Source organism: Podarcis liolepis (assembly GCF_965112155.1).
Source record: "Podarcis liolepis genome assembly, chromosome: 3".
NCBI classification, from domain to species: Eukaryota; Metazoa; Chordata; class Lepidosauria; order Squamata; family Lacertidae; genus Podarcis; species Podarcis liolepis.
The window spans coordinates 68,408,513-68,431,046 of NC_139557.1; the positions used below are offsets into that span (position 1 = coordinate 68,408,513).

Genomic DNA, 22,534 nt, shown 5'->3' on the forward strand with positions numbered 1-22,534 from the left:
AATTTTTCTGGTGATTTTCAGCAAAAACTGAGTGACTTATTTTAGCAATGATTTGTATCAATACATATTTGTCTAGTAAGTAATCTCCATTTCCTATTCAAAAAGCTGGAGGCGCAATACATTCTGAATTTTATGGTCTTGTTCTTTTGATAAAAGGCCTCTTACACCACATCCATCTTCTACATAGAGGACATGGCAGTGTATTTTAAAAGGCAGTTACCAAGGCTCAAATACTAAGATAGAGAGCTGTACTATAGGACTGCAATGGATCCTGCCTCCAATGAATTTAGCAACACTGATTCAGCCAATAATTGCACCAGACTAGCCCCAGCTCCTACTTTTTGCATCTAGTGAAATCAATGCCCCAGCTGCCCCTGAAGTCCAATAGCAAATAGTTCTTATTAGAAGCACGCGAAAGCTATACTATGAACTGCTTCCCTAGATATGGCACTGATCTACCAAGATGTAAATAACAATGTTATTTTTCTCTTGTTATTTATATCCTGAGGGGGCATAAATATTTAAATATATGTGTGAGCTGCAAAGAAAACGCTTTGCATTATCCCTTTACATTGAATGATTCACCGTCACTGCTGAGAGCTGAGCTGGAAAGGGCATAAAGTCTACACACTTCAGCCACAAAACTCATGGGTTATTGCTGAGAAGCACCAGATGCATTTTCTCTGTCCTGCTGCTGGTGAGAAGCTGAACAGATTGTCTCAGTAGTGGCACTACTAGCCCTTGCCAAACAAAAGATGGTATGATCAGGATGAAAAGCCAAATGAAAGATTGTTTGCTGACAAAATATACTACAGTTAGGCCAGTCCAACAGGAAAGAAATACAGAGCAGAAACAGATTTTCTAAAGTCAACAATCCAAGTGAATTAGAAAGGACAGATGAACCTTTCATGAACCCCATGTCAATTATTTGCACTGTAATAAATTTTGCATTCTTTACTTATATATTGTTCCTTACATTGCAATCCTACACACACTTAGAGAGGAGTAAACACTATTGAGCTATATTAGACTTACTTCTGAGTAAAAATGCACAGGATTGGGCTGCATATAGCTTAATAGTTAATAGGAAACAAAAAATGCTAACATTTATTCCCCCTAAATTGTACTTAATCATCTTCTCTCAACAGCCCTCAACTCAAACTATTCCTAGCTTCTTTAGACCCCTATTGTGCTTTGACAGAGAGGATACAGAATCAATGTCTATGTAAAATATTGTCCACACTGCACATATTGTGTAAAAGTTGTGCAGCCTATGTAAAATAGAATTAAGAACATACATCCATCTCCTGTGCATCACCGGCTGCATTATGAGGATCTGGGAGGTGTTTCAGGAATTGTGCTACATAGGTCATCACTGATTTCTCATCTGGCTTGTCCACATCCACATCTGAAAAGAATGAGGAAGACAGTAAATTAACACAAAGCTGAACTGTATAAAATGTTGGGACATACACTGCCCTCAATCATGCAAAATTAAAATATCACACACACACACACACAAGTATTTTAAAAAGAACTCCCTCCCAAAAACAAAACTAAAATGAGGCTAGGGTTACAGTTCAACAGTGGTTAAATTCAATTATATGATACCTTCAGGATCAAGAAGTCTTGGAATTCCTAATTCTGACTCTGCAATTGTAAATGCCTCTTCCAAATTTTCCTTGTTAGATCTTGTTTTCAACCTCTCCAAGTCTACTAGTTCTGGACGGATGGCATGAATAACTGAATGAAAGGCAACACCACTCCTCCAGCTTCTTCCAAAATCCTTGACTTCAATTCCAGCTTGCCTTCACAACAAGAAGAAATTACTTTGTAACAACCTGTTCTGACCCCCAACTTTTATCTTCACTTATATCATTAACCTGGGTTTGGGTTACAATTTCTGCAATGCCTGGAACAGAACTTTCTTTTCAGTTGAATTAACTATAGTTGCTGTTCCTGATTTTACATAAAACACCCGTCTTTCTTTTCAACTCGTATTCATGCAAGCTCTCATTTATGTATGACTAAATAAGGGGGGGGGGCAGACTGAATGATGGACCCCAGCAGACTTTGTTAATTCTGCCTATAAAACAGTTAATTTCTAGATAATAGCCTTGAAGTCCACAACAGTAATGGGGAAGTTGGGAGAGTTCTTTACAAGGCAGAAGAATAAACAAGAAAGGGAACAGAGAGCATGCCCTGCAGTTGTCCTTGAAAAACTGAAGGATTGGTGTCTGTGTCATACATACTATGTTTCCATCAGTACATCCCAGAACAGTATTTGCCCTCTGTTGCAATGACATGATATTGCTGTCTCCTGCTCAGTTTCATTTCATTATTTATTGCAGAGTTATCTAATTTATCAAGGTCATATCCTATCCTGGTTATATATACTCAGAAGGTGGCGAAGAAGCTGCAAGCAACATAAAGCCACACTCTACACTGGTGAAACTATCTAGAAAAACACACATTCTCTCTTGGCCAATCCATTCTGGATGTTAGATAGCAACTGTCCAAACTAACTAGATGGATAGTACACCAGCACTGCCATAATCACAGGCAGTTGAACTGTAGGTTGTTCAAGCTATTTAAAGCAAACACAAATTGGTTAACAGTCTGATTACATATGTTATTGATGAATGTTGTTAAGAGATTCAAACAGCTGAAAGCTGTTGCTATACACTGCTCCAGTTGCTTGCTTTCATCTAAGCTTCTCTGTCTTGTCATCTTCCTCTGATGCCTTCTATATCCCACACTCTTCTGGCTTCAGTTAAGACTAAACAAATGCAGTGCCACAAACTGTAGGCCAAAGGTTTCTTTCCATTGTGTTCTAAAAGCTTAAAATTGAAGATACAGAAATACACATATTTTTCTTTATGTGCAAATATGAAATTAAAGTTGGCATTATAAAATTACTTAGATGTTTACAAAGAGAATGTTATATTCAATCACTGGCCAAGTTGTGAGGATACATTGGCAAAGTGAAGGAAAATTCAATTAGTGAAGTAAGGTACAAAATCTGATAGCACTGAATTGCTCTGCTCATGATTTCAAGCTGGGAAAAGAATTTTAAGTGTTTTGACAGTGTATTGCCTCTTACAGCCATTCTGACAGAAGACAATTTCCTTTTCAATATTTATTGATCTCTCTGGCACAAACCTTCTTCATTTGCAGGTGCCATAAATTATTACTACATTATTTAGCTAATATCAATCTACAGATTACTCACTTTGCTGCTGTGTACTGCACCCATTTTAGCAAAGCCTTCTTTGCATTCCCTTGGACTTTGGTGACCACTTTACGCTTGGATGGTGGACTGGCTGTCTCAGAACTGACAACACTGTCCACAGATGAGGTACTATTGGAGAGTGACTGGAGCTGAGGGAGGTTGCTTGTAAGCTCCTCAATCTGTTTATGGAATAAAGTTGGTTAAGTGTAATGGAAACAGTCAATTTACAAAAAGCCTATTTCCTTCTGCAGATCAGATCGTCTAGAACTGGTCAGTGGATCTCATAAAAAAAAGACCACACCAAAAATAGCTGGGCAAGATCAAATGAACTCTTAGCCAAACTCTAAATTTTAGGACATGCCTCTAAAAATGTAGGGCAGATCACTCTTAGGAGCATTGGTCATACTTTGGCCAAGTTATGGCTCAATACACATGCTATTTATGTGTAATATACAAAATATAGAGGCCACATATACATCCTTTACACACAGTACTAATGCACTCGCAGATGCCATTCCACATGATAGTGCAATGGCATTTTTAGTAGCCGTAAACATGTCTGAGGTGTTCATAGGAGTAGGCAGCACTGTGAACTAGACCTATGTCTGGAGCATTTTCACAGATGTCTCACATCTGGGCCACTTTTCATCCCCCCCCCCGACCCTGAGTTACTCAAGGTAACATAGTTTGAAGGTGTTTGTCCTATGATAGCATCTCTAAATAGAGGCAAGGTTAATGTAACTCCATTCTGCCCACTGAATTAATGGGTGGGCACAAGCAGCCAGTGAAAAATTCCTGCTAGCAGCATCCTGCAGAAAACTCCAAAAGAAGGTGGAAACTGTCTGAGCCAGCCAGGTTCCACTGGATCCCTATCAGCCCCATGGCATTAAATTTAATTTGGGCTCAATTGCTGCACCAGCTCCAGGCTGGCACAGTGATTTGCCTTTCAGCCTGGTTGGCATGAGTGGTTGGGCTGTGGAAATAGTCTCATTGCTTTGTTAATGTCTGCTGCTGCCCAGTCAGGGCTTGCATTTCAATGAAACATACTCTTCTGCTTTGTACTTCCTGTAAGGCCTAAAGGAAGGGAAGACTGCATAATGCATTGCTCCTGTTCCTTTTCCAACTATATAAATCACGCAGATCTGATTTGCTAAGTTGTGGCCATTAATTTGGAAATGATTCAAACTTATTTGTACAGGACTTTATTTCAGTTAATTTTCTTTAGGGCTATAGCCGAAGTTTCTTGGCTTTCACATACAACCTTTGATGGGAATTGTATCCATTCCATATTGTAGTATCTATTTATTATTAGTACTGGTATTTATTAAACTTATATCCTCTCCTTCCTTCCAAAGGAACCCAGGGCTACATTTGCATATATAGCCACATGCAAATTAGGGGTGCTAGTTTAAGTTTGGAAATGATACTGGATAACAGAATCAAGTATTTTTAAAATATGTACAATTTGACCAACAATGACCAGTGAAAAGGGAAAACGGAAAGCCACATTATAGCAATTACTATAGGGCTTTCTTCAGATCTAGCTCTTCAAAATAGTAAAAAACAAAACAAAAAAAATCCCTGTCAGATCTCTTTATTGTTCCAATAGCATCCTTAATGAAGAGTCTCTTAGATGGAGTTTAAATCTACCGCCTAAGGGCCAAAATACACATTATATTTACTGAAGTCATTTGTATATAAAACAGCTGTGGGGCAATCCATTTTTGGTTGGAGCAGAAAGCAGCATAGGGAAATTTTAACCCTTTGTTCCAACTGCTCTAAATGTCCCCATTCCACGTACCGCAAATTCTTAGGAGCTAATTTACTTCTCATGATACACGAGCAGTTCTGCCACAGAACATTAGTGCCCCTTGACAAACCATTTTGGAATTATTGCTATAACTATTGTAGGCTTCTCTCATACATTAAATAAACAGCAACTGTACCTGAAAATACAAAATTATAGTCCACACCAGCCCAAGCACAATAGAAGGTCTACCATCAGCAATGTCAGTTGAATTAATGTTGACAAGCTTAATCTGTTTTAGGGAAAGAAAGGCACACTATTATCACCCACAACAGAAAGCCACAGCAACGGAGTGATTTTTATAGCAATGTGGATTTTTTGGGGGGGAAAGTGAAGCTTAATAAGCATAGTATATAGTATTTTTGAGAAAGAGAACATATAAAATAATCACAGAAATGACGTATAAAATTATGTATGTACTTTTGAATTTAAGATTCAATTGTCCTCAATATACACAGATGTAACAGGAAAGCTTGCCCTATTGTGAATGAACTGCAAATATGCCTTTATAGCTGAACTGGCATTAGCGGCAGGGTGCTTTGTTTATTTTCCCCAGCTCAAACAGAAGGACAAGGCAATGTGACAAAGAGTGAGCATGGGTGGTCAAAAGCATGGCTGATCAGGCTAATGCCCATCTAGTCCAGCACCCTGTTCTCAGAATGGCCAATCCAATGCCTATGTAAAGCCCCCTCCCCCCACCCACCCACTGCACCGCTGAAACTGATTCTGGGGGAAATCAGGAGAACCCTCAGAACAGTGTGCAGGAGAGGAGGGTTCCATCTGCACAAGCAGGACATTCATTATAGTGCAATGTTGAATTACACCCACTTTACCTTTACTTTAATATTTAGTAATGTGGCTAACAGCAGATGGAAAAGCTGTACTATTTAGGCTGCAATCCTGAACCCAGGAGTAAACTCCATTGAACACAGCTGCGTTTCTAACATGCTTAGAATTGTGCAACTCATTTTACTGACACTCATTTTATTCAATTGACTCATTTATATGGTTTAATGTTTCATAAAATTATTGTACCAACCGGTGATCCTCTGTACACAGACTAGCATGAAAAACAAAACAACATATATTTAAAATGAATTATCTGAATAATGCATAGGACACAGAGATGAGAGAAGACAAAAATATACCTTGTTGCCATATACAGAAATCAGTGAATACCATAAAGAACCTGACATGCTTATTTCATGTTCTTTTTTATATCTATATCTCACATGGTTCCTAGGAGGCCACCTATCCAGGCACTGATCAGACCCAGACTTGCTTAACTTCAGCAAGATGCCTTCAGACTAGATGATCCTCAGGGGACCTTCCAATTCTATGATTTTATGAAATATTATTAGCTAATATATTTGTATTCAGTTTTAGAATTCTATAATTCTTATTTTCTCTCCTTGACCTTTTCCATTTCATATGTTTCTTTAAAAATTCTTGTTAGAGAAACAGATTAAATGGAAAAGTCAACCAAGATAAGGCAGTGGCAGCAATAATAGCAAAATTTATAGTAGCTGCTTTTAGAATTAGGATCATGCTAATGCACTCTGAATGACTGTAGTTCATACACAAATTGCAGCTGTAAACATCTAGCTATCTGTGGGACTTACCCGCCGTCCTTCCAGGAACTTAAGGGCTGTGCCAATGTTGGCTACTCCATGAATTCTCTTCAGCTTTCGGCCTTGTTCACAGGGCTTTTAAAAAGTACAAACAACAAGGACAATTAAGTACCACCATGGCCTGACAGTAAGACCCTAAACACACTCCTCTTGAAAGGAAACTTGGTGAATTCTGTCAAGATTTGCTTCCAAGAAAATGTGCTGATTTCCCTTCCTAAAGTCAATATTCTGATTTATTAAACAACAACAACATTGACCTTTTAAAGTCCTTCTTATTTTTTTTCTGACTCAGCATTGGCTCCTTACTTCCAGTTATGCATGCAAACCAACTACATATAACTCAATCACTGTAAGGTAATAAAAATAAAAAAATTCCTTCCAGTAGCACCTTAAAGACCAACTAAGTTAGTTCTTGGTATGAGCTTTCGTGTGCATGCACACTTCTTCAGATAACTGAAGAAGTGTGCATGCACACGAAAGCTCATACCAAGAACTAACTTAGTTGGTCTTTAAGGTGCTACTGGAAGGAATTTTTTTATTTTGACTATGGCAGACCAACACGGCTACCTATCTACTACTGTAAGGTAATAAAGAAGCTTTATTCCCAGAACAAGCAAGTGGCCAGCCACAGATCCCAAATGTGGTAAAACAACAAAACCATTTTATTTTATTTTGTTCTTAATACCTGTTTCTGACAGCTGAAACCTGGAAGAGAAGAAATGGCTCTGGAACTAGCCTTATCTATACCTCTTTAATGTCTCACAGTCTTTAAGTCCACACAGTAACCACACTTTAATCAAAATAATCTGTCTCTGCCTTTCAATGTGAATGTGGTGAAACACACTCCAGAGCATTTTATTAAAATTCTACCACAAGAGGGAGGATTTCAATATCAAAACAGGAGAGACCTTGATCAAAAGTGCAATTTAAACAAGTAAAAATAAGAAGGACCATGAGAGACATATACCTCAAAAAAGATGCTTTGAAGCAAATTTCACTCAGAACATTGTATGTCACTCTACTAAATGGTCTGCAGTCTATGACTAACTTTATGATAAAATTATTTAATTTGCTGAAATCATGTTTCATATTTTATATAGAATGAGTGTTCACAGGTTTCATACAAGTGCTTGAGGAATTAGCTCAGGACATTGTCACATACTACTCCCTCTCAGCTGCTTCCCTGCATCCCAGCTGAAGGTATACTGGGCCTCGGCCCAGTGTACCTGAAGGAGTGTCTCCACCCCTATCGTTCTGCCCAGACGCCAAGGTCCAGCGCCGAGGGCCTTCTGGCGGTTCCCTCATTGCAGGAAGCAAAGCTACAGGGAACCAGGCAGAGGGCCTTCTTGGTAGTGGCGCCCGCCCTTTGGAACGCCCTCCCATCAGGTGTCAAAGAGATAAACAACTACCTGACATCCTAAGGCAGCCCTGTTCAGGGAAGTTTTTAATGTGTGACATCTTAGTGTATTTTTGGTCTTTGTGGAAGCCGCCCAGAGTGGCTGGGGAAACCCAGCCAGATGGGCGGGGTACAAATAATAAATTATTATTATTATTATATGACAAAGTTGTCAGTGAGGTGCACATAACTGAAAGGTTCTTCATTTTGGTGCAAACAGCTCCTTGTGAATTGCTACTGCAGACCAGCACTGGCACTTCTAATTGTGTACTCTGAATACCTGCCCTAGCCTGCCTCTGCCCTAATTGCTCTGGGTTGTAGCAGCTCAGCTTGCCTGAGATGCTGGAATAGATTTCTATTTTCTATTTTCTAAACTGTCTGTTGAAGAAACCTGCTTTTGATCAAGCTTCTCTAGTTGTGCTTGGTTTTCCCTGGGAAATCCTTGCCTGGAACCCAACCCTGAACCTAAATATCTAAACATAGATATAATATGCAACCTAAACATCACTTGCTGCCCACTGGACTAGCTCTTTCTGAAACCACCCACTGAGTGAACCTGATCCTGCCAGGACTGCTGGTTCATATATCAATCAGAAATTGGAGACTCCATAAAGTTTGTACACATTACTTATTGAGTGGCACGGTGGGGGTGGGGAATCTTGGCATTTCTATGTCTAAAAAATTGTCACATATTTGAAGCTACACTAACATGGCATATTAATAATGATGATGCAAATTAAAAATACATTATAAATAATATATATGTCATAGGAAAATACTTGCCAGTTTTTGTCCTGAGAGAACCTCCAAAAGGGATATCAATACTATTCCATCTTTGATGTCTTCAAACAGATCATTGACCACCATGGGAGGATTGCGCTGGGAGGAAAAGAAGTGGAAAGAACTCAGATGCAGAAATTGAGTTATGCATTCTTTCCTTGCCACAGGTTAAGCATCTCTATCCTACTCCCTGCTGCTGGCCATTCTATTTACATTTTAAAGATTTCTTGTATGGGTGGTATAATATATTCAGTGGTGTAGTGGAGAAGAAATGAAGAGGAGCACAGCTCCAGAATGTTGTTGGTTTTTTTTTTACAGACCAGCAGTAATAAAAGTCATTTATCAGCATAAAAAGGTAACCGGTGGCCCCTCCATGATCTGGAAACAAAGCTTTAAAATCTCACAATAGTTTGTGACAGATTAATGCAGAGGAAGTCAAAGGATGAGGAAAATAATCAAACAGAAGCTGAACCATTGTAGAATGGTGACTTTACCCCCATTCTATTGTCTTGAAAATGATGACTATGGACTTGTTATGAAGAAACTACCCATCCAAACTATTTATAGGAATATGCACATGCAAGTGAGCTTGCTCTGTTTATAGCTGGGAATGGTTATTCTGCTTGATGAAGCAGAATAACCCAAAGACTTGCAGAGCCTTTCACTGAAAGAAGGGATTGCCTCATTCTTATATTTTTAAAAGCCTTGTAAGGAGATACAGGATCTACCCCTCGAGGTGTTCTGCAAACAGAACACAAAGCAGCATGTTTTTGATACAGCATCAGATTTTCTTTTTGTTGTGGCATATTTTTCTGATTCTTAGGCAGGGTAAACTGGTTAAGTTTCATAAAGGTAAGAGAAGGCATGACAGCAGAAGCAGTAAGACTGGCAATATCATTCTTCTAGCTCATAACTGTTGCAGATATTTACCATATTTGCTGTCTGCTTTACTCTCAAGTCTCAGCGGTGATGTTGACAAATGTCAAACTATTACCGTATGTACACCTACTGTATCTTTTCCTGTCCAATTTTCAAAGAAGCCGAATGCTTTTAACTTACACAAGCACTTGACTCTGTTCATGTAATGACATCTGAATATATAAATCTTTGTGTGTTCTCTAGCTGCTTGGTGGATAATAGAACAGCACCGTCATAAATCTTAAGATGCCTACTTTATTGCATGCAGTCTGTGCTTATGAAAATGCATGCCTGTACAGCACACACAAGTCTCCTGTGCTGCTCCTACAGATTAAAAGTAGATGACTGGAGGCCTCATAAAGAGTATTTCCCCAGAGGATGCTAAGACAACATAACTGGGCATAGCACTCCTGTTCTGCAATAGGTTCACAAAGCAGAAAATATTGTATCTTACGGCTGGATCTTTAGTTACAGGAGTCACATTGTTTGCTGATACCTGCTGGTTTTGTCTCTTACTGGTCTGTTATAGTTCAATCATATTTAGAAGTGGCTAACCATACAGTTATTCACCATATCAATGTCTCTCCTCAAAAAAGGAAGGCTAATACTAGTATGTGAAATAACTCAGGATGGGTCAAAAATAGCTTCCCTTTTCCACCAGTCCATTTGTCCCCCATGAAAATGATGGGATTGTTATTTGTAGCTTTCATGAGGCAGAATAAATGTCCCCCAACATTTTGAAAAGGGGTGGGTGGTTTGGTCACACTTACCTTTCTGATGTTGGTGACTTGCCCAAGGGTCTTCCTTCAAACTACTCTTTTTTATTTTTTAAAAAATGGGCTCCTGATCATATAGAAAATCTGATTTCCTATGGGCCAGGCAGGAATATCTCTGAGTACAAGGTTCCCAGGGAAAGCAGAGCATGTTAAAACACTCTCCCTGCTTGGTATAACTATGCCCATGGGATCTATGCTACGCCATGATGCAGGCAGTGTGTTTCTTGCCTAGCCCCAAGAAAATGCAACCTTGTATTTTGCAACACTCCTCCCACAAATGGCAGAAAACAGATGACCTGGAATTTCAACCCAGCCCTAGAAATAACTATCTAGCTGACCCATTACACATGTTCTGATGCTTCTCTGGCAGTGTAGAAAGCAAGCAGAGAAAGCATGAAACACCCTGATCCTGTAATGCAAGAACTGACTTTAAAATGGTTTCATTCAGTATTGTTTGCAGGAAATACTCTCCATGAAATATGAAAAAAAAACCATTTTCTCATATAAAGTCATTAATAAACATTAAACGACCTTATTTGATCAATTTTCCCCCCATCTTGTATGTGAATAATAAATAATGAATGTGACAGCTAGAAAGAATAAAATTGATATGGCCATTTTCTTAGTGGACAAGCTATCAATATATTCTATAATAAGACTACTAAACTATCATGTAAACTGTTTTGATTTTAATAGAAAAATGATGGTACACAACAGAAGGCAGAAGTTAGCAACGTTGGTTCACTGCATGAAAACAAACATGAACTTAGCACACACACACATGCTACCTACTAATACAGTTGTACCTTGGATCCTGAACACCCTGGAACTCAGACGTTTTGGCTCCCGAATGCCGCAAACCCGGAAGTGATTGTTCCAGTTTGCAAACTATTTTTAGAACCTGAACATCCGCCGTGACTTCTGCCCCTTCCAATTGGCTGCATGAGCTTCCTGCAGCCAATCAGAAGCTGTGTTTTGGTTTCCAAACGTTTTAGAAGTTGAACGGACTTCCGGAACAGATTCCGTTTGACTTCCAAGGTACGACTGTAGTTCAGTCACAAAGCTATTTATACAGTACAAATAATACTGATTTAAGTTGGTGAATGTGCCATTAAATCAAGACAGTCTAGCTTTATGAAATTTGCAAGCACAAATGCAAAATAGGTTGTGTGACACAAGGTTTACAACAACTGTGGAAGAGTAATGTAAGTTTTATGATAGATCTCTGATATAGTAGACCAAGTGTGGGCACCTCCAGTGTCCCAGGCCTCCCCATTTGATCTACTAGGCCATTCTGCCAAGCTACAACCACCTTCCATATGCCTGTTATATATGATGTCAGATGCAGGATAGGTAAAAACCTAGCTGGGCAGGGGTGTCTGCAAACCCCATTTAGAGTTCTGTACATTACAAGTGGATATGCAAGACCTGATAATCAGCTGATTGTCACATCTTGGGGGTAGGGGGTTTGAGGTCACTTATGAGAAGAGGAAAGGGAGTTGAGGGGAACTCTAAGGAGTGGGAAGAGAGGATCTGGGGCAAGCTGTAAGGGGACAGGGCTGGTCAGGTATAAAGGGATGGGGGTTGACAGAGGGTGGGGGGGTTGGCAAGTTGGCAAGAAATGCTTGCAGGGGAAGCAGCCTCTGCTCCAAAAATAAAAGTGTACTAGTGTCATAGTATTTTAGATCATAACTAATCTTCGTACAATAGCAGCACATATGGTTTGGGGCTTTGCTCTCAGCAGGTCTGATATTTACGAGGGTGTGTGAGCATGCAACTCTGCTGTTAAGGAGCCATCATCACAAGTAATTTTGTGAACACAGTAGGAGGCATATGAATTAAGTGGAAGCATTTTTAAAAGGTCAGCATGTTGGCTTTCCCCACACTGCTTATTCGCTGAAATGCGTAAACTCAGACGTGATTACTAATTAAGCATATGGGTTGTGATGGCTTTGGCAATGGTGATTCTGCCTAATGAAAGTGCTCAATTACACACTCGTATACAGACACTCAAGCAATGGGCATAATCTAGAAAAACTCCAGCTCTCCTATTTATTTTAATTGGAGAGATTTAAGCACATTCGTAATACATTTGTAGTCCACCTTTTTTTACTACTATGTGCTATCCACAGAAAAGATAAGCCCCGTTGTCCTCCGTTTCATTAAAGACATTTTCACCTAGCCATCACCTAGCCATCCCTCTGTATCAGGAACTCCTATTTCTGAGACCTCTAGGCTCAAGGTACACATTTTACTTAAAATTAAGTATCACTGAAAGTAGTCAGGATTTTTCCAGGGTAAACATAGCCTTACAGCTGATTCTGTGCTTGTTTATGTGTAAAGTTCCAATAATCTCAGCGGTAATTATTAAATTTGCATAGGATTACACAGTGACCAATCAGATGCCTAGAGGAAGCCATCAAGCAGGATCTGAGCACATCAACACTTGTTGTTTCCAACAACTGGCATTCAAAGGTTTACTGCCTCTGACAGTGGAGGTAAAACTGTCATTACAAGGAGACATTGATGGCCATATCTGCCATGAATTGTCTAATCCTTTTTTAGCCATTCACGTTGGTGGCCATCACTATTTCTCGTGGAAGTGTTCAACTATGTGCGTGGTTGATCTAAGATTGCAGTCTTAGTGGTTTCTATTTGCTATAGAGGGGAAATAACCGGGCCTTTCCATGGGGTACTTGAGCTAGGGATTCCTTTTCCTGGGGAGAGATCAGGAATAAGCCTCGGGTTCATGTGCTCCTGCTCTTAACTTCCCAGTTCTCCTGCTCTAACTCCAGTTGGAACATAACAAATTAATCAGGATACCCCAGGTTTTGAAACATAGGGTCCATCTGGAGCCCTGGGATAACTTTTAGAATGTGAGTTTTATCCTATAAGATCAAAGAAATAAAAAGTTTAAATGAACACAGGATCTTGAACTTCATCTGTTCTTCCCTTACTAGGTGAGGAAAGAAAGCAATAGGCAACACACAAGCTCAAAGCCAGCTATTTCTAATATTTCCTTGAGGTTGCAGACGTGGGAGGATAGCCTCTGAAAATGCCCACAGATATTTTTCAAGAAGTGAAGCCGGAACCTAACATATTTCTTTGGAAGAATGTATGAAATTGGGATTTTCCTGTCACAATGCCAATAACAACACAATGGGGGATGGGGGGATGGGATGTAAGTTTGACTTACTTCTAATAATGTACACCATAATTCCCCCCAACAGTATCCACTCATATTTGGAAATTGAGGCTGGAAAACTGAACTGGAAAAATATTGAGTCATTCCTTTCAAAAGCAACTGTAGTGAAGTAGTGCAGTAACATTTTCATTTCAATACACAGTACTGTCATTTTGATCACAAATCTTTGATGTGAAGTTAATCCAAATCAAGCATAGATAAATAATGTATTTAAAAGTACATCTCTCTCACACACATATATATTTAGAAATGTAGTCAAAACATTTACAAGGCTAACTTTCCAAGGTTGTCAGTATGAAACACAGGGAAATACTTTATTTTTAGGAATTTGAAATAGAAGCCCTTAGAAGTATAAGTACATCCAATTCTTCAATTTCCCTTTTATTTCCTCCCCAGCATTATACAGGAAACACAAGTTTCTACTGATAATACCTAGCAACCTCTATTGCCGTACATATTTTCCACATAGAAGAGTTTTTGGACTTTAAATCATTGCAGTTATGGAAAACTGTATCCGCTTTCCTTAGCTCAAAGCCTCAAACAAATTGGATACAACTACAGAAGCATTCCTAACCCTCTGGGAGGAGCAGGTCTGAACAGAGAGGCAAAGCCATGGTTGAATCTAAAGCCCTGCCACTCATGTGGGCTGAGGCCGAACTTGCAGAAGTAGCTACACCCACTGAGTCCATTGCCAACCATTGGACAAAAAGAATCTTGTTTGGCCCTGCTCTGCCCCCTTCTCACCCTAGAAACACCTCATTTGTGGAGCTTCTACTAGCTTCCACCAGTGGTAGCTTCCACCTGCCCATCCTTTCAGTGGATGTAGTAGGGACCTCCCCTGCCAGTGAAGAGCAACTAAACCAAGATGAGCCTGGTGGTGAGGGTGGGAAATTTTGACACATCTAAATCTCATTTAGTGTGGTGGGTTTGCTCTGCTGTTTAGGGATTGCTCCCTGTTTAGGGAAGTTTTTAATGACTGATGTTTTAATGTATTTTTAATCTTTTGTTGGAAGCCGCCCAGAGTGGCTGTGGAAACCCAGCCAGATGGGCGGGGTATGTATGTATGTATGTATGTATGTATGAATGAATGAATAAATAACTGCTAGTTTTACTGTAGGTGGTGGGAGAAAAAAAAATGTATTACCTTGGCCAGATGAGTGTTGATCCATTTTGTGAAAGTCCTCTTTTGCACTGACTCCTGCTCATCTAAAAAAGGAATAAAGAGACCATTATGTTGCACTGGTATTCTAGTCAAACTTGTTCTGGCAGTAAAAGCAGATATGCCCAGTTCAGATTTTTTAGAACCCAGTTTTAAAATAAAAGCCAGCATACTCATCTGACAAGATGAAGAAAGCAATATTTTTAAAGCTTTAGAAAATGGAGGGCAACATGTAGAGTGGTACAAAACATACATTCTTTGCATCATGTTATATTTATATATCGATGTCTATTGTCTTTATAAATTGAATGCAGCTCTAAATAATAACAAAATAAAAATTAATCTGAACAGGCATGTGTGCTAGATGGATTTTAATAATGCATTTGATACACTGTACAGCAAGGGTGAAATCTAATGAACAGAACTTTATGGTTTCTAATTCTGGGTATTAACCCTGCTGCATTAAATTACTGCATTAATTTTAACGCAGGCTGGGAGTAGGGATAACAAATGGTGCCTGATCTGGTAAACTTGGCAATGGACCGCCAGAAGATTTCAATGAACAAAACCAGCTCTCATCTACGTATATCTGTATGTATTCACAGATTTCTCTGTTAGTCATACCATACTATGTAAACGTCTACAAAGTTTGCAAGCTCATTTGCCTTACACACCAACTTGATCACATGTATCCTTTAAGAACAAAACATATCAGCTCTCAGCTTCCTGACCACTTGCTACAGATAATAAGGCATGTGATTAATTATTTGCAAACTATCGCATTAAGTATTTGTAAAGTTAATAAAATTAGTAATAAAACTAGAATGTGATTATTTTCCTATACAGTGGTACCTCAGGTTAAGTACTTAATTCGTTCCGGAGGTCCGTACTTAACCTGAAACTGTTCTTAACTTGAAGCACCACTTTAGCTAATGGGGTCTCCTGCTGCCACCGCACCACCAGAGAACGATTTCTGTTCTCATCCTGAAGCAAAGTTCTTAACCTGAAGCACTATTTCTGGGTTAGCGGAGTCTGTAACCTGAAGCGTATGTAACCTGAAGCGTATGTAACCCAAGGTAGCACTGTAGGTGCTTGTATAACCTTATTGAGTGTAATTACAGAATTATGGGGATTGTCACATTGTATCATAGCAAGCCCCTCCCCTTTCCTCACTGCCCTGTCTTACTTCAAGATTTTCGCCATGAATGCAACCTGGGAGCAGAGGACAGCTCAGTCGGTAGAGCATGAGACTCTTAATTCAGGGTCATGGGTTCAAGCCACACATTGGGCGTAATATTCCTGCATCGCACGGGTTTGGGCTAGAAAATCCTTGTGGTCCCAACTCCCTTCCAAGGCAATGGTACCCAAAATGATTCATTAATTAATTGATTAATTAATTAATTATTAATTCCATCTAGTGTATTCAGTTACACACCATGTCACAAATGCTCTGATATGGGAACACAATTTTTTAATTCATTTATTTAAAAAACCATGAAATATAAATATAAAAAATGTTTAGATCCTGTCAACTCATATAAATTAACAAGGTGGTGTGCCACAATATATACTAACACATATACTGTATTGGGCTTCCGCTGCTGGAGTGGCTGATTCATCCTGCCCCCCCATGGTTTGGCAGTGTTTTGTAAATTTGGATTTGTGGATCAAACTGTTATGTATAAATGAAAATATGTGGATTCCATTCACTGCCATGTTGAACCTAAATAGGGCTATACAGTATATATTTTCCCATTTGTTTGTTTCAACAAAAACAGCCCTTTTAGAGTATATTAAGAATGTCAAATTACATTTCCAAGGGATTTTGTTGGGGGAGCAAAATAGATTCACTTTCCTCCACAATCCTTTAGGAGGGGGCTTGCCTCTTGCTTCTTAATTATTTTAAGCCAAGTGATGTGCATTCTTGCTTGTACATTTTCAGTACATTATCAGTTAACGTCCTTCTCTTGTTAAGGCACTCAAAACTTATCACAGTTCTGGAGAATCCTGTGGACTCTGGACAAGATAATTTCTAATTCCCATACCTCAGAATACAGGCAGTCTGTAACTACTGGATGGAAAGGAAGTGCTGTAAAAGTTGAAGACCTTGATTTAAAACAAATAAGCAAACCAACAACAAAAACATAGCTGCTGTTTTTATGTAGCCTTTTTATCTTTTAAAACATGAGAATTCATTCCCACGAATTTGTTTCATTGGTTTTGGTACTCTGAAAACTGCCCCAAAACAAAAACAAGACGTATGAAGGCTTTTGCCAAGTAAGCCTGCAGAATTATTCCTAGGCATTTCCATAGCAACTCTTTTGCACAGGCATCTCCACCATTGTTCTCATTCTCACAGCTTCTCTTCTGCACATGTGCCCTGATTTTCACATAGTTTTCAGCAGAGGGAGCAATAACTTTATATCAGTGTGATAATTATATATATAAAATCAGAGTATAATGAATGTATGCAGTGTGGATTTTTAGGATTGTAACGGCAGGTTGCAGTCTTGATCCCGATGTGTTATGCATACTTTAACATGGAATGGAGGAACAAGATAGAACAGGAAAGGGAAAAAAGTTTATCGTGGTGTTGAAATGATTAGTTTGGTAATTAATGTGGAAGTGATTAATCTGGCAAAACTGTTTGCGCAAGAAAAAAAACAATATCAAGTACAAAAATGTGTTGGATAGCTAAAGGCTGGTTGTGGCTTATATAACTTCTGTCTGGTGTGTTAAACAAATTTGGAATAGTTTAATAGCAAATGAGTGTGGTTTTTAATGAGCAGCAAGTTTTATAAAGCTTTCAAGGATCTAGCTCAACCTGCAGCCTAACTTAACTAACTCCCTCCTTCATCCCTCCATTGAAGGTACACTGAGATAGAGGAGCTTTCTTCTTTTTGAACTCAGTCAAAGTCTAGTCTTCCTTCTGTCTATGAGCCCTCACAGCTGTCAGGTTAATGTGCCAAACAACGTGCTTCACATTGCCTCAATCATCTTCCCAATGAGTCTCCATTTTGTTTTAACAAGGCTTGATTCCTGTCCTGATCCTTCCTTTCAGCATGTGTTTTCCTACCTCCTAGGATCCCTGCATGGATACAGGAAACAGGACAAGTAACTAAAATATGGATGGACTCTTCCATAAATGTTTGGGTATTGGTTTTTTTAATGATTTGCTTGTTTATTTATATACTAACTAACTAACTGAGGACTAACTTAGTTCAAGACTTTTGGATTCATTTTTTATTTTATTTCAGCAATTCTGAAATCAAGCCAGGCTTCTATGTATCACAATACATATATACGTAGCCTAAGGCTCAGAACTGCCTGAGCTTTACACCAATTAATACTCAAAACAGTCTCTGAAGAGGATGAATTCTTAAAGCAATTGAAGCAGGCTGCTTCCTATTTTCTTGAAATGCTGTATTTAATAGGCTCACCAGTTTCTGTTATCCTGCCTCAACAAAACCCTGTAATTATTTTGAGGCAATTAGTACCAATTACAACTAATTTAAGAAAATAGCTCATTCGTTGAAAAATGTGTGGTTTGACCAATAGCATGGAGCCATCCTGAAGGCTGCTAGGCTAAGTATACATTACAATATATGGCAGCCTAGCTTGATTTTGCTCAAGCTTCAGCCAGTCCCATTGCCTTATGACAGCAGAGAATAGAAACTAATAGGCATTAAAAATAACTTACTGAAACAGAAGAGGCTTAGCAAAGGGCTGGGCCATTTTTCTTATATTCACCTTGGAAAACCCCTACATTAAAGAAAAAGGCTGATAGAGTGCATGAAATAGCAATGGTTCCTCATTCTATGGGTCTCTCATGAAATTGCAAAGAACCTGTTTCCAAATCAGAGTGATAGCATACATAGAATAGCATAGCAAATGCATTTTATGCTGCTTTCAATGGAAAATCATAAACCACAGTCATAATGTAAAGAAGGCACCAAGGCACCAAATAATAATTTGCAAGACACAGCAGCATTTCTTTATAATGGCAAACATTTTAGCTTTATTGAGATTTATTTATTACTTCGGAAACTGCAGTTAGCTTAATAGTTTAACTAATTGTGCTTTTATCTTGAAATTTTAACTTGTGAATAGCCCTTAGATCTTTTGATGAAGGGTGGTGCATAAATCCAATTAATAACAATAACAATAACAATAGCTATAACAATGAATAGACCAAGCAGGCTATGCCACTGCAAGAAATGAACAGTTACATAGAGTATGAGCCAAGTACTCAGAGGATATGTGAATAGCTTAAGAGGTTTTTGTAAAATCCTAAGGCTTTTATACCAGTGGTTAAGTCATTTTTAAAAGTAATTTTTTTAGTCCTCACACATTAATTAGAAAGTGTGCAGGCAATCATGGTTAAAGGACATTCTCAGTAAAACAAGTTACTTTACATAGTGTTTGCTGACCCACAGATATGAATGCCAGAATCATAAATAGTGTCTAGTTGCAAAATTGTTTCTTGGATATTTTCCTGAATAAATGCTCCAACATTTGGCATGATCCTGCCTTAGTTGAATATAAATATATAAAATCAGCCTAATCATTATGGAAATAAAAGCCTCTTCACAATGAACTCAGGCACGTTAACCAAGCCAAGATTGTGGGAAGCAGTAGCAATATCACAGTGCATACTGACTTCTGTTATAGCAGGCGGTATGTACTGCTTCATCACAGCAATGTGAAAAAGGATGCATTAATGAAACCAGTCACGGTATCTCTCCATTGTGACACAATGTCTGCAGATAGGAAAATTTCACCCACAAAATGAATAGGATGTGGCACAGTTAACCAAAGAAACTGGTCACTGGACAAAACCAAAGATAATCATAGCTAAGAATGCATTCCAGATGCCCAGCAACTAGGACAAAGACGAAATACATTGTTGTTGAAACTGGTGAAATCTATAAAGAAGCTTACTTAAAACTGAGGTCTACTGTACTGGCAATCCTCCTTCTTGCTACATTGTGTAGTATTTCTTTTTTAATTCAATGAAACAACCACTTATCAGAAGTGTACTGGTCAGCTTGAGTAATAGTGACAGGCTCTATCCCTTATTATAGTATTGGATTTCAGCTCATCACATTTGTGTAACACTGCTGTGCCTTTGGTCAGCTTAATCACTATGAGTGTTCAGGGGCCAGATGAAAGCATGTTAATGGCTTTTAACACCTGTGGATGGTTTTCCAAATGAGCACCCAAGAGGATAGGATCACAGTCAAGAGCTCTATAGTTGTGTACAACAGAGAAACAGTCAGCAGTTGCAAGTTTTGAATTTGGAAAATAAAAAACTGAGTTTTATAGTGGGAATTAGCCAAACCAAGGTTCAGCTTTTGAAAAGGAAGGCTGCACCAGGTGATGTTCAGAAATCTGATGCCATATCAGCAACTTTCCTCCCTGCTGCAGGAATGCCTATTTACTTCCAGAATGTCAAATTTGTAAACAATCTTTGTAAACAAGACAATCATCACAAAAATAAATAAATGATGTGCTAATGCTATTTCATTTGAAGGAGAGAGAGAAAAGAATGAAGAACTTCTCATTGCAAGGATGAAGCAAGCAACAAACAAAACTTTTTGAGCAATTGGCTTCCTACTATGTCTCCTCTGTGGGTCACTCCCTTTTTCAAGTACAGTAGCCTTGGTATCTCCCTCCCTTCCTCCTCCCTCTTTTTAGGCAAGCTATTATTTGAGTATTATTTTAATTAACATGGGAAAGTACCCTTTCTTATTGTCCATGTTAGAAAACCAAATAGTGTCTCATAAACAAGCATGCCCAGACAAGTTTTTCTGGACACAGTGCCATAGTATGCAGAGCTCAGGCATTTTATTCCTCTACTACATTGCATGACTGATTTCCTTCACAGCTTTGTAAACTCTTTGCATAATTTTCTTTCCTATTAGCTTTTACTTCTTTGGAATACACAATATATTTAATCTGCCATAATATACCGGGTATGTATTTTCCCTTGAAAGTTAAGAGGTGTCTGAGATCATATGCAAAATGCACAAAAGGTTGCCTTCTTCAAAAGTCAAGGAAAATGCACTGGCACCTGAATAACTAATTTATTAGATAAGAACAGAGGAAGCCTCTTTATACTGAGTCAAACCATTGGGTCCACCTAGCTCAGCATTGTCTATACCATCATATAGCAGCTCTATAGGGTTTCAAAGAGGGCCAGTAGTTACTGAGGGAGGGGCTTGGTTAATGTGTATGTGGTAAGAAAGGCATGGCACCAGTTTGAGATTGCTGGCTGATATCTCTATCAGGGTTGATCCTGGCAAATGGATAGCACCCATTGACACAAATCTAATGGGGTAATCCCACCAGGATTCCATTCAGGGATGTTCTATGGCCTGTCAGCTCCTAGCTGAGCTTTCGGACCCACTCAACCCCAAGGTTTAGACTAAGGATCTGACCTCATGCCTTTTTTCACCAAAAGTTGTTACAATTGCTATGAGGAAGGCAAAAACCCCAGACAGGCCCAATACGTATACTGGCAAATTCCTTCCTGGTCCGTAATTCCTTCCTTCCTGGTCTGGAATACAGCGACTGAGCAGTTCCACAACAAGGTCATATATGTGCACTACCTTCTTACCACTAGGCATGGCCACAATATGCAGGGTGGGTGGGAAGACCAATTCCGACTGCACTGCCAGGTACCAGCATAACCGGTTTTTATGCCCCACAAGCAGACAAGACTGGAAACTGGTTCAGCCAGGTCTGCCAACAAGGCATTGCCCAACTCTCTGGGCCTCTGGCAAATTTAAATTTAAAATTATTTTGTGGGATGTCCTGCCAGTCCCCACAGCCAGGTGAGGTCAGTCCTGATGTCACCTGACCACGTGGGCTAACTACCACCGTCCCTCAGCTCCCCGGCAGTTGTACAGGGCCACAGTGGCCGCCACCATTGGAATTACAGTAAATTGCTTTTTCATAAGCAGGGGTAAGTTCCAAACCTGTTCCAGAAATAAAGGGGGCATAGAGAGGAGAAAACGGAATTGGGGCCTGTTTCTTCACACTGCATCCATGCATTGAGATTAAAACTGCATAAGTCCTTTCTCATTTAGTTTCTCTATATGTGTACACGCACACACATACAATGGCTCTGGTTGAACTAGCCTAGTCTGTCCTCCTTGCTTGCATGTTACTCTCCTTTCTCCAGCATGGCTGCAAGGAGGAGGTCAGGAGCTTTAGCTTCTATGTTAGATTAATCTCAGTTTAGCATGTCATCTGAACTCTAAACTGTCCCCAAGAAGCAATCACATAGCCCTTAATATAGGCATAACAAATTATTACAATATGACATATTCGTCCTGTGGCAAGTCATATTTTAAGAGTAATGCAGCATGACAGTAGGCCTAATAATGCTTTGAAAATGGAATGCTTGAACATACCATATTTTTCGCACCATAGGACGCACTTTTTCCCCTCCAAAAATAAAGGGGAAATGTGTGTGCGTCCTATGGTGCGAATGCAGGCTTTCACAGAACCCTGGAGAGTGAGAGGGGTCGGTGCGCACCGACCCCTCACGCTCTCCATGCTTCGCACACCTCTCCGCAAGCAGCGGGACCGCTCCCACTGCTTGCGGAGAGCTGCCAGCATGCCA

The 22,534-nt window shown here is 39.3% G+C and overlaps 1 protein-coding gene across 20 annotated transcripts in view; it reads right to left on the reverse strand.

The window, feature by feature from the left end:
• SYNE1 (spectrin repeat containing nuclear envelope protein 1) overlaps positions 1 to 22,534 on the reverse strand; it is a 273,458-nt gene that overhangs the window by 221,730 nt on the left and 29,194 nt on the right. For 17 of the 20 annotated variants that reach the window (XM_083496315.1, XM_083496320.1, XM_083496325.1 and 14 more), the window contains exons 3-10: positions 14,890 to 14,951; positions 8,850 to 8,945; positions 6,662 to 6,745; positions 6,079 to 6,099; positions 5,179 to 5,271; positions 3,233 to 3,411; positions 1,612 to 1,808; positions 1,299 to 1,408 (exon numbers count right to left, since the gene is read on the reverse strand). In XM_083496315.1, the coding sequence (XP_083352441.1) occupies positions 1,299 to 1,408; positions 1,612 to 1,808; positions 3,233 to 3,411; positions 5,179 to 5,271; positions 6,079 to 6,099; positions 6,662 to 6,745; positions 8,850 to 8,945; positions 14,890 to 14,951 (842 nt within the window). The remainder of the gene's footprint in view (positions 1 to 1,298; positions 1,409 to 1,611; positions 1,809 to 3,232; positions 3,412 to 5,178; positions 5,272 to 6,078; positions 6,100 to 6,661; positions 6,746 to 8,849; positions 8,946 to 14,889; positions 14,952 to 22,534) is intronic. The other 3 variants (XM_083496328.1, XM_083496321.1, XM_083496323.1) reach the window with 1 other exon arrangement.